We start from the raw sequence: 13,337 nt of genomic DNA, 5'->3' as shown, positions 1-13,337 counted from the left end.
AGGTGAGTATGTGAGCGAGAGAGAGAGAAGATTTTTAAGTTTACTTTTGGGGGAAGAACCGTCCTTTTTTTCTGATATTATTTTCCTCCCATTTTTTGGTGTTAAAATAGTCATACTTTTATCATACTTCTGTAAAAACAGTGATAGTGTAGGTGATCTGTTTTGGTTTTGTTTTAAGCATCGTAACTTAGCACCATAAAAAGTTGGATCTGTGTTGATCCATTTATGTTTCCTGGCTGCTAAAATCCTAAAGTCTAGAAATTATTGTACACGTAAGTGTTGGCTGTATCTTTCCCAGTGGCGTGGGCGTTTCCTGTGTGAAGAAATTCTCTTAGAAGGAAATACATCAAAGCTTCGATATTCTGATTTTTAACCACTAACTGTTTTTTGGACTCAGGAGAAAAGCTGCTTCCCTGGGCAGTGTGGGTGGTTCTATTACTGTTCCTTTCATGCAAACTTTGGCGGGATGCCATTGAGTTGAGTTCAACAGATGCATTTTGGTAATTTCTAATCTTGTATAGGCACAAATAATGTGCTTTGATAACTAAAATCTAGCATAAGTGTGAATGACTCATCTCCTAAACTTGGGCAAATGAGGTAAAGCTCAAATTGACTTTACGGTGGGCCAGCTAGAGATGCCACCATGGGTCACGAAGGCTATCACACACCCCTTGCAAGTGAAGAAAAGAGAGTAACTTGTTCAGTATCTCCAAAGGCAGTCAGTGTTACAACTATGTTTGCAGCCCAGGTCTCCTGATGCACGGTGATGTGATTTTTGCCCAGTGGTGCGTACTGTTTTGCTCAGCGTGCAAAGGTCACGTAGAACGGTTAACTTTATCGAATGGGCTGGAATGCTGGTTTTACAACAGCCAGTTTTGTTAAAAACAAGGTCTTTTTGAAATTCATGAGCTCTTCTCAAATAGTCTCTCCCAGTATAAGTCATAACCGAGTTGGATCTCTACCCTTGAACGAATTTCCGCTTGCACGCTTGCATGCTTCCTCACATACTCTCTCCCCCAAATAATTCCATATGTTCTCGTTTCCTGGAAGCCAAGCTCCCTCCTCATTCTCCTCCTCAGAGGGCTCCGGCTCTCACTTCTGAGATGCCTGAGTAACTGAGGCTGAAACGATTTGGAGGCAAACTTGTCAGCATAATTGATGATTATATGGTGTGAGCCACCAAAGACAGGTGAGCCTGCACAGAGTGGAACAAATGTGTGTGCAGTGGGACAAATGCCTGTATCTCCCACTGGGTTCAGCCGGACTTCCTCCTCTGTCATGTTGATTTGTATATTTGTAGCTCTTCCCTAATGAATTGTGCCCCATTGTGGGTCATTGGAACCTCCTGCTGGGGAGACCTTGCCTTTGCTAGGAGAAAGAATTGTAAAGGTTCTGCTCTGTGAATTTCCAGGTTGGTTTGTCTGTTGGTACTAAGTAGAGTGACTGGGGACAGGTAATCTTTAAAAGGGCAAAATAATCACGTAATAGGCTTGAATAATGCCGCTACGTCAAGAAAGGGTTTCTGTGAATGCAGGTGCTTTGCAACTTGACAGAAAGTAGTCCGAGTTGAGTGGGAACTTGAGAAATATAAACAAATACAGGCATTTAAGACCACCTTTGTTGGCAGCTTGGTGTTCTCTAGTTCTTTAAAAACCTCTTTCGAACTGTTATACTTGTTGCTTGAAACTGCTTTAAATGTTAGACTTGCTAAAAAATAGGGATAATGACTGCTCTACTTTCTCACAATCTGTTGGGATATTGATTGAGATATTTATGAAGTACTCTGAGTTCTCAGGAAGAAGGGTGTTAGAAAATGCAATGGTGATGATGTTGGCAGGGCATGGAAAATTATGGGAAAATATAATTTCAGAAAGATAAGTTTGAGACAGTTTGAATTATTAGCCTGAGCCTGTCTGGCAGTCTTATGTCCTTATGTCTAAACCTTTTGTCTTAGGTATCAGTTCTGGGTGGTTTAAGAGGGCAGGATATCAGGAAAGTGTGAAGACATTAGAGCCCTTGCTGGCTTAAAACTGTCACTGAAGAGTCTCTTGGCTGCTGGCATTGGAGTGACCTGTGCCTCCAGATGGCTGGTCATCCCGGAGAGCCTAGGACCAGGAGGGTCCAGTCTTTACTTCCTGCCCTAACTCCATCCCATCCACTTGCTGAGCTCCTTCACAGCTTCCTGTAAACCTGGTTCTGGTCTCACCAGTCGCAATGCTGAAACTGTCATCTGAAGGTCACAGTAACCTTCCAGAATCAGTCCTCATTCACCTCGACTGTGCTGCACCGGGCATTGTGGAATGCCTGGAAAGATTAACTCATCACTTAGCACTTCTGTGTTTTTTCTGGAAGCAACTAAAAATTCAGGCTGCCTGAGTTCAAATCCCAGCTGGAACTACAGCTTTCTAGTTGTGTGACCTTGAACAACTCTTTGATTTCTTAGTATTTGGGTTTCCCCAACTATCAAATAGGAATAATAGTAGCCATCTTATAATAGTAAATACATATTATATAAATAAAATGTCTTAGGGAGTTAAATGAGATAATGCATAGTAGGTGTTCAGTAAATGTTGGATAGATTGACAGATGGATGATGGGTAGGTAGCTCATTCTAACGTTCACATTTATATTATAATATACATGCTATTTATATTTGCTGGTATATCCAAAATAAGACAGGAAACCAGGGTACAGTATTTGAGTATTTTACCTTTGTTAATCAAGTCAAGGAGGGGCTAGAATTTGATTATCTTTGAATGTATGTTTTCTATAAGTTTATATTTGTTCTTTTTCATGCCTTTTTACTTTTATGTGGCTTCCTGTTATTAATTTTTTCTTTGAGTAAATCACCTTAAAAGAGAAATCAACTTGTATTGGTTGGGTTAAGGAAAAGAAAGTTTGGGTTTGTTTTTTTTTTTTTAATGTGTATCAACTGTAGAGCATGGAATAATATTGGGTCCTTTGAACAGAAAGAGAATGTTTCAAAATATACAACTGGGAAATAAAATTCCTGGGGAGACTATGACCTGGAGTAAGTCTTCCATTGGAGGTTCTTATTTCTCCATCGGAGGATTTGTGAGTGGTTGGTTTATTTCTTAAAAGTCGGAAGCCCTTACACTACCTCTCTTACTTGAAGCTCTTCTCCCTTAGCTTTTCTAGTACTTGTTTCTAGTACCTCTGTCAACCCCCATGTGCCAGCCAGATCCATCTTCACCTGACACCATTTTTGCCAGGAGAAGGCACAGTATGGGGTAGTAAAGAGAACATTGAAATGGGAATCAGAAGACCTGAGTTCTTCTTTTTTCCTTTCAAATCTCATTTCTTTTTTTTTTTTCTTACTGTTTTTAAGATTTTTCTATTTATCCTTGGTTTTCAGCAATTTGATTATAATGTGTCTCACTGTAGTTTTTGTCATCTTCTGTTTGAGATCTGTTGAGCTCTGGATCTGTGGGCTTATAGTTGTCATCAAATTTGGGACTTTTTCTGCCATCATTTTTTTCTGCCCCTCCCCACCTGCTTTGGGAGCATCAGTTGCACGTATACTAGGTTGCTTGATGTTGTCCCACAGTTCACTGACTCTCTATTCCATCACTTCCATCTCTCTTTCCTCTGTGTTTTATGTTGGATAGTTTCTATTGCCATGTCTTCCGTTTCTCTTCTTGTCGTGTTCACGTTTTCCTCTGTGTTCTTGAACATAGGAGCATATTTATAACGGTTATTTTAGCTTCCTTGTCTACTAGTTCTATTCTCTGTGTTCTTTCTGGGTCTGTTTCTCTTATTTGGTGCTGGACGTATAATTTGGGTGCAGCATTGCATGCCGGATTCTGTTGTATTCTTTTAAATATTGCTGAGCTTTGTTTCGGACACATTTTAGTGACTTAGAATTATGCCATTTACTTCAAGCTTTCCTTCTAGGATTTGTTAGACATGTTGACATGTCCAGGGCAATCTTTAGTCCAAGGTTAACTTGGCCTCACTATGGTGCCAGTACCTTTCTGAGGACTCCAGCAGATCTGTTGGGTGTCCCACTCTAGCTGGTGGGAACATGAACCATTCCTGCCCCTGTGTGAACTCTGGGAATTCCACCTGCTCTTTCCAGGTAGTACTTTCACCAGCCTTGCGTGTTTCAGCTACACAGGCACAGATCAGAACTCAGCCAAAGATTTGAGGGGACTCTTGATGATCTACAGAGATCTCTCTCCCTCTCTGGATCTCTCTCCTTCTCCCTCCTTCTCTCCTCCCCACTTCCTCCTTCTCCCCTTTCTTTGTGCAGCTCCCCCCTCTCCACTATTTTGCCTCATAAAACTCTAGCTACCTTAATGTTCCAAAACTCCAAATTCTGTCTTAGCTCAGCAAGGCTTCCAGGCACTGTTTAAGTATCACCTTCCTGCATTATGGCCTGGAAACACCAGCTGGGGCATCCATAGGGCCCACTTCATTTATTTTCCTTCTCCAGTATCTGAAAACTATTGCTTCATATATCTCCTCTTGTGTAAACCAAGACCTCAAGCTATTTTATACCAAATACTTTAGTATTACTTCTCTGCAGAGCAAGAACATTTTCTTATCAAAATAACATTGTCACTGTTTCCAATGTTAGCAGTAAGTTCTTAATATCATGTAATATCTAGTCCCTTTTGAAATTTCCCAGATGTTGCAGAAATGTTCTTCACAACTGGTTTGTCCAAACTAGGGCTCCATCTAGGACCATAATTGTTACGTGGCTTAAGAGAATTCGACTGTGGATAGCAAGTTGCTTTCAGCTCTAGAATTAGGATTCTGAGCTCCACTACCTAATACACTGCGCTGCTTCTCTCCATCTGCAGGAAAAAGCCCTCAGCTTGTCACTCAGGCCTTCCACAAGCTGGTTCCCCACTGTCCAGTCAACCCTTTCTCATCCTCCAACCACCCTTGACTTCTCTTTGCTATTTGTGACCAGCTCACTCCTCATCCCCAGGCTTTGCCTACCTCTTTTCTCTAGCCTGAAATACCTTGTTCCTTCCTTTCCATGAATCCAAACCTGACCCATCCTCCAGATCCCAGTTCAGGCTCCCCAACTCCTATTCTCCTCGATTGTCTTTTGCACTTTCATCTCTTGGAAAACCATTTGTTTCTTGTTCTGAATGATGTTATCCCAACTAGATTATCATTATCCCCTGGGAAAAGAGACCATGCTTTATACCAAGAACATCGCTTGGCAAGAAAAGAAGTACTATATCTGCTAATTTTGTTGCTAATATACTTCTGTCTCCCTCCTAACATGTAGCACTATGTAGTTTGCAGGATAGTAACTTTAAAGTGCTTTTGAATTATGTGTGTGGTATGTGTGTGTATGGGGGGGAGAAGGGTGGAGTTGGAGATATTTCTTACAAGTGCTAATGCTCACCTATTCGTTGATTTATTTCTTCTCTCTGGGTTCCATTACATATCAAAGGGAATTGATAACCTGTCCATAGAGTTAGATTGATTTGATGTATATAAGTCAACAAACATTCCTTTATTATTTAGTGTTAGCTTGGTAAACAAAGATGCCCTCGGGATTTCATAGTCTAATTAAGCACAACTGTTTTATACTTCTTTCCCCTTCCCTGCTATTTTGTTTTGCTCTGAATATGAAGTCACAACCTCCTAAATAAACCTCATAAAAAGCCAGCTGTACTTATAAGATATATTAGGCACAGATTTTATTCAACCATAAATGATCCTCTACTCAAAATGTTAAAAATAAATACTATTTGTAATTTACATCATATGTATTTTCCAAGTTTTCACTCGGCAAATAAATTTTATGACCACTTTTGTGAATTCTAAAGGGATATAGTTTTTCGGATTGCCCAAAATTTGACCTCATATTTTCTTTGTTTAAGCCTACTTATAAATTCTACCTAGCGCTTGAGGCTGCCAGAGCTCCGAATGTATTTCCCAGTTGGTTATATTAAGTGTATTTGTCTTTTTCTGAATGGTAGAATGGAACCTTTTGAAATTATCTTCCTACACTTGGAGTGGATCATCTAGTGATTAGTGACATCAGATTGGATTAATTTGTTGTATTTTCTTGGTGGGGAGGGGATATTCGAAATATTTAGGTGTCATGTGTGTATGTGTTGTAAAAGGACCCTGAGGATCTAGCTTCGTACTGCTTCTCTGAGCCTGCACACCCTGTCTGCACACACACATGCACACCCTTCATCCCCAGCCATGAAGAACCACGTGCAATTCCCCGAACCCCACACCACTTCATGTTCATGCTGCTCCATCTGCCAGAAGTGCTTCCCTCCCCAATCTTTGTCAATCGACAAGTTGCTGTTTATTTTTCTGGACTCAGTTCAGTTGTAACTTCCTCTTTCTCAGGACTCCCTCCACCTCTTCGACCCCAGTTCAATTAACTCTTTCCTCCTCTGTGCTTCTATTGCCCAATATACAGATGCCCAAGGTAGCAGCACCTATGAGCCTTTATTGTCCTTGTTTGTGAACTTATGTGTCTTCTGCTACTAATATCTAAGATGGCAGGAGGGCAGGAAACTTGTCTCATCTGGCTTTTGATCTCCTAAGTTAGCCTAGTATTTGGCATAGAGGAAATATTTGCTTAATAAATCTGTATCTATTTAATCAATTCGTTAAATTCCCAGCTCTTTCCCCACAAAACGTCTAAGCCTTCTCAACAGTTCTCATCTATAGCAGTGGTCTATGGTAGTATTGCCAACAGTACTGCTACATCTTCACATTTTAAAAATATACCCTAAGTGAAAACCATTATAATAGAAGACTTACACACTCACAGATGGTATTCTCAGACAAATTTTTGAAGGGGTGCCTATTCATTTGTGTGATGGTTGGACATAAATTGTTTAAAATTGAGATTTAACATGTGTGCATGTAACCACCGACCAGATGTCCCTCCCAGTCCCCCCTCCTCCCTTGCAGTGGGTATTAATCTGGGTTCTCAAGTGAAACAGAACCATCTCTGGGGGAGATGGCTAGATAGATAGATATGTTCTAGGTGTTTCTAACAGGAGGACCTAATGAAGGTTAGGGAGAGTCTTCCCACACAGAGGAGTTTTTAGCTGAGACCTGAAAGATAAGAAAAAAGTACTCTAGGAAAGGAAGACAAGGGACAGTACTTTGCAGGCAAGCGCAAAGCCCTGAGAATGAAGAACTGAGGCAACGCCACGTAGCCAGATGTTAGACGAGCAAGAGGAAAATGGCAAATAGTGAGGCTAGAGGGGTAGCCAGAAGCCATGCCATGAAGGGCCCTATGGGTTATATGAAGAATATGGGGCCTAGTGCATTAAAGAGCTTTAAGTTGGTAGAGACATAATCAGATAGAACTTTAAATTTTTTCTTTTGATGTTAAATTTACAAACTGTGAAGTGCACCAATCTCAAGTGCAAAAAATTTTGTACGCATGTTTTTACTCGTGCAATAGCTACCCACTCGAGGTATTTCCAGCACCTGGAAGGTTCTCTCCTCCCCATTCAGGACCCACCGCCTCCAGGGGTGGCCACTGTTATGACTCCCATCACCAGAGATCACTTTTGCCTGTTTCTGAACTACGGTAATGACAAAAGTGTAGTTGTGCTGCTTTGTGTCTGAATGCTTTCACTCAGCATGCACGTCCATGTCACGTGTAGTAATAGTTCATCCTTTTTCCTTGCTCTGCAGTGTTCCATTGTATGAGTATACCACAGTTCATTTGCCCATAAACTACTGATGGACATAAGGGCTACTTTTATCACTTTTTTAAACTATTATAATTAGAACTGCTATGAGGACTTGTGTTCATGTCTTATGTCTTTTTGATGGACATAAGCACTCATTTCTGTGGGAGACAGAACTCTTTTTTTTTTTTTAAAGATTCGTAAGTTTTTTTTTTTTTTTTTTTTTTTTGGCTGCACTCGGTCTTCATTGCTGCACATGGTCTTTCTCTAGTTGCGTTGAGCGGGGGGCTACTCTGTTGTGGTGTGCAGGCTTCTCATTGCGGTGGCTTCTCTTGTTGCAGAGCATGAGCTCTAGGCGCGCGGGCTTCAGTAGTTGTGGCTCGTGGGCTCTAGAGCGCAGGCTCAGTAGTTGTGGCGCACGGGCTTAGTTGCTCTGCGGCATGTGGGATCTTCCCGGACCAGGGCTCGAACCTGTGTCCCCTGCATTGGCAGGCGAATTCTTAACCCCTGGGTCGCCAGGGAAGCCCAGACATAACTTTTTAAAAGATTACTCAGCTTTTGAGGTGGAGGATGATTAAGAAGAGCATAGACGTGGCAGTTTCCTCAGTCACCAACTCCCCGGATGCGTAGTCTTTTACCAGTTAGCTTATTAAAGGAGCAAACCCATTCAGAATATTTTAAACATCACGCAAATCAAAATATAGATAAAAAAACAGAAAGCAAAATTTCCTTTTGATTTCTGTCATTACTGTCATTGTTGTAGTTGTTATCGTTTATGGCCAACCACAACTTAGAGCTGATGGTAATTGGAAGGACAATATGGAATGACAAGTTTTGGTGACCTGTAGTTGGATGTGTCCCCATAAGCAGAAACATTGTTGTCATCGTCAGACATTCATGAAGCCCTCTCCCTCCACAGTTGCTGATGTATATGTATGGTGTAGTGGGGTGTGTCTCAAGTGACGAATGGATTTACTCTATGTTTTCTTTCAAATTCTTCCTAAAGTAGTTTTCCAGGACCCTAGGTTCTCTGCAGCGTCTCTGAACCATCCCTGATTCAAGGGCTAAAACAGCACACATACAGAGACTGCATTTTCCAAACTAAAGTTTTATGAGTTTATACTTCCTGAATTGTGTGTGTATATATATTTATGGATTTCCATTATAGAAAATAATACAGTCAAGTGAAATTAGGAATGTTTTGGTAGCAAAGTCTAAGACTTTTAGTCATAATAAATGTTCAGTCTTTAGAACCATGGGAATTAAGGTACAGTAATGTAACAAAGAGGCCATGGTCTGATTCCACTTTACCAAATCAGGCTTTTGACCCACTATTTTACATTAAAATTATACTCTAAATCTGTCTTTTCACTCTGTTCTGAATGTGCATTAATTCGTCCAATAAACGTCTTTTGAGCACCTTCAGTGTGCCAGATACCTTGCTCCTAGGCAGTAGAGATATGAAGGTATAGTCACTGATCAAAAGGATTTTGTAGTGTGACAGAAGAGACTGTAAATAAAGAAGTGAACCAGTGGTTGCCATACCCCATTAGGGCTTGGGCTAAATGGACAAGGTCTTCAGTGTCCAATCATCTTCATTCATTCATTCATTAAAATGTTTAAGTTCAGAACCAAAGAGCTGGTCCTTATATACTGTCCTCTTATTTTAGATTGCTGATATATCCCTCTAAGAAACTTTAGTTGTTTATTTTTCATAGCAGTGTTGTTATTTTTTCTTTTATTGCCTCAGCTATCCTCGGATTTTTTTTTTCCTTTTCTCATTTTTCATGTCATGCTCAGACTTATTACCTGGTAGTAGGTTGCAAGAAATGAGAATTGAGTTATTTTTAAACAAATATCAATCATTTGTGATATGTTTAATGGAAATTATAATGAATAAAATCAGGGTTTTACTTATTATGAAGTCATTATAGTCAACATTGGCAATTCCCCAAATTAATAATAAGACAATAAATCATTTGTGATACCAAAGGGATCAAATAAATAAAAACAGGATTGACCTTGTTAGAAATTTGATATTTTCAGTATTTATCTGTCAGAGCCACTGATTTGGAAATTGTTGTAAATTCTTGGAAAATTGAATCTTTTCGACCCTGTAAAAATATGCATCATTTGGCAAACTACAGTGTCATTTCCCTTGAAGAGAATGTAGTGATTGATTATCCAGAGTGCTACCATGACAAGGTAAACCAACCAAATAGCTAGAAAATTGTATATAATCATATAGCATCACATAAGCTAATCATTCCCTGCAGGTACTTCCTGTTTATCTCCAGGGGATATTCCTCTGTGTCAACAATCTCCCCTTCCTCTCCGACTGTCACCAGCACAGTTCTCATCACCCAAAAACACGGGCATAAATACAGACCAAACTGAACCACCCAAAGAGACTTCCAAATGCAAAGATGCCTGTATCTAGTATCTCTCACATATATGACATCCCTCACATTATTTATATGGGTTGACATTACTAGTCCCGTTTCTTTGATTAGTAGTATTGTCCTGAAGATCCTAAGAAATTATAAAACAAGCAAAAGAAGGGAAGGATGGGAAGGTTTTAGAAAATAAGAACACTTGTCTCACTTTTGAGAAGTTGATAATCTAATCAGGAAGAACAAACACACCTAAGATGACCTGGAACAGTTACACAGTATTCCCCAAGTCTGCAAGCACCAAGACACCGATTGAGCGATGAGGGCCAGTAGAGGAGCCATCAAATTATCCTTGGTTACCAGAAGGCTAGATGGAGCCATCAGAAAGGAAGGGGCTACCCAAAACTGCCCCAGAGTTGATTATCAGTAGCGTAACTGGGAATAGAACCAGGCCCTTTCTCTCAATAATCTGAGCAATTTCTTTGTGCTCATCTTCCCCGCAGTGTTTGTCAGATTTCAAACGGCTTTTGTTAGGATGGCTGCACGCTACTCTCCTTTATTCATTGCTGTCCACGTGTTGTAGGATATCCTGTGCTCTCAATCAGGATGAGGATTTTTGATTCTTCTTAGCAGCATGGGGACATGTAGCTAAGCAGAATCAATTCCTGTCACTCACACACAAACACAGAGAAACAGGATTATGGATCAGGGTGAAGCTGCAGTGCTTTAATCTTAAAATCAATACAGAAAAGGAAGTTGAACTTGTGGGGATTCTATAGAGACTGTAATTTGGTTTCCTATGCAGTTGCCTTACACGGTATAACTGCTCCTTCCTTTTCACCTTCTGATTATTTTACTTGGAGTGTGGGGAGAGGAGAAGGAAAGAAGAAACCTCTAGAACCCAATAGTCCTGAATAAGCATGCATATGTAAGCTCGTAGCTCAAACTGATCCTCCGTTGTGTTGAGAAAAGCTGTACATGTTTATCCATTCTTTTTATGTTTAGAAGAAAAAAAAAAGCTAACCCAAACGCCGTACCCCATAGTCTGTATTTAAGCATAATAAAATGCCTTTGATTATTTCAAAGGTTAGTGTCAGGCTGGAAAAAATATTTTTAATGTTTACTTTTATGGCTAAGTCTACATTGCTTATGGAATTCTATATAAATAAATACATATTCATCAAACCGGTTATTGACCAAAGGATTCCAAGCTTCTAAGCCTGTGATTAATATTTACTCCAGTGTAATTGTGCTTCTTTCAAAAGAGGCATGAACTAATGGTTTAAACAACTCTGTCTTTTCTTAACCAGAGATTTAGAATTTATTGAATATGCCTCTTTTCAGATAACACCAATTTACTGTACAGTACCATCAGTGTCTAAGATGGGCTTATTTTTTCCCTTGGATATTCCTTTAGTTCAGTTTAAAAACATGTCTGGGTGTCTTTGGACACTGCTTCTACAGTGACAAAAACAACAGGAAATACTATGATCTCATGAGAAAAAGTTTGAGGCAGAAAGGTATAGCTAAAAGAGCAAAGTCTGGAGCCCTTGCTTTGTTTCTTTCTTTTTCTAAGCCTGTTTCCTCCTCTTTACACTGGGGATGATTAAGGGATTCGGCGGATAGGTAGGTGCGGTGAGAGGATTAAATGACAAAGCGTGTAGAGTGCCTAGCTCAGCTTCGCACTTGTAAGAATCTAATAAGTGTTCATGATTATTCTGTGAGTTTCAAGTGAGGTGACATATGCTGTATATGTGAAAACATTCTACAAGCTGTAAGGCACAATACAAATGTTAGTTGTTATTCTTAATAGATTGATGGTTTTGAAACTTTAAAAAACAAATCCTAGAAGGCTTTTTCTTTATGCTGCCTGTCATGAGTCCCTAATCTCAAAGTATAACCCTGGGGGTGATAAATCAGGCTGCAACTGAATATGCATTTGCTTTCTTAAAAGCCGCAGAGATATCTCGTAGATGCCAAGAATTCCATGAAACCAATAGGAAATTCCCTGTCCTGTGTCCTTCCGTAAAAAACACTTTCTCAGGTCTTTGGAAGATTAGCACTGTGTAAGATAGTTATTTTGTTGTTGTTTTTCAGGAGTATTTTTAAATGTCACATCCTTCTAGGAAAGCTCAAGTGTCTTAAGTGATCACATCCTTTCAGTAGCCCTTCCATGGCCGTGAGCCATGGCCACTGAGCCTGCGCGTCCGAAGCCTGTGCTACTCGAGTCAGAACACTCATGAGTTTCTTTGTCCTCTCTGTGTTCTTTTCCAGAGCACAATCATTGTAGAGAAGACAGTGCAAGACCTCATGAACCTGATGCGTGACTTGAGTGCCTATTCGGATCAGTTCCTCAACATGGTGTGCGTGAAGCTACAGGAGTACAAGGACACCTGCGCTGCAGCCTACAGGTAGAGCTTCTGTTGGAAGCTAAGCAACATCAATTTAGAACTTGACCTTTGGGGTGGTGGCTGATACTGCCCTTATAGCCTAACCTTCCGTCATTGTAGAAAAGGACCATCCTTGAGTTTGTCAAGAGGCCTGATGAGAACATGTGCCAAAGAAGTAGTCTCCTAGACACACGTATAGTCATACCAGCAGAGGGAATGGAAGGTACAAAGGGACAGAGCCACTTAGGGCTGCCTTTGGGTGGCTTAGATGAAGTGTCAGCCTTGATTTTTATGCAAGTCTAGAATCATAAGATGTGTCTTCCTCAAGGAAATTCTGGATCTTGATTAGCCCCTCTTGTGATTCTAAAAGATCTTTAAAATAAAGCAATTTTGAACTCTTAGTAACCCTTAATAATCTATAATATGATTTCTTTTTAGTCTGTCGAAACGTATTCCTCCTGATGTTTGACCTATAGCCTTCCTACTGTCATGAAAGGATGGTTACCCTGTTTAGCATCAATAGAAATGAAAAATCATTGTTATGAACTTGAAAACCTTTAGTTTTCCCTCTGATTTCTTTTCTCTGAGTTCACAAATCTCTTTGAGCTTGCGGAAGAGATCATAGCACCTCTTGTAAAAAGGTAATAATAGGAACAAATTATGGTCTGGTTGACAAGACATGAAACAATTAGAGAAGAAAAGAATGTATAATAAAATACTAAATTTTATGTGATGTATAATTAAGGATAGATGGATACAGTATAGTATATCATCAGGTACTACTTGTACAATACAGACTTATAAGAGCAGAAGGAATAAAACACGAAAAAGAGTGACAGGCTGATTGGAGTCAGGAAAGATCTCACAGAACGAGAGTTGGGTTCTGGACCTTAGAA

The 13,337-nt window shown here is 40.0% G+C and overlaps 1 protein-coding gene across 2 annotated transcripts in view; it reads left to right on the top strand.

The window, feature by feature from the left end:
- Positions 1–13,337, top strand: part of EXOC4 (exocyst complex component 4) — an 856,192-nt gene that overhangs the window by 673,073 nt on the left and 169,782 nt on the right. For both annotated transcript variants that reach the window (XR_004351419.1, XM_032642974.1), the window contains exon 12: positions 12,326–12,462. Coding sequence is in view for 1 of the 2 variants with exons in the window: in XM_032642974.1 (XP_032498865.1) it covers positions 12,326–12,462 (137 nt within the window). In the remaining variant the exon portion in view is untranslated. The remainder of the gene's footprint in view (positions 1–12,325; positions 12,463–13,337) is intronic.

Source organism: Phocoena sinus, chromosome 9, assembly GCF_008692025.1.
Source record: "Phocoena sinus isolate mPhoSin1 chromosome 9, mPhoSin1.pri, whole genome shotgun sequence".
Taxonomy (NCBI): domain Eukaryota; kingdom Metazoa; phylum Chordata; class Mammalia; order Artiodactyla; family Phocoenidae; genus Phocoena; species Phocoena sinus.
This window is presented reverse-complemented; position numbering and strand designations above follow the sequence as displayed.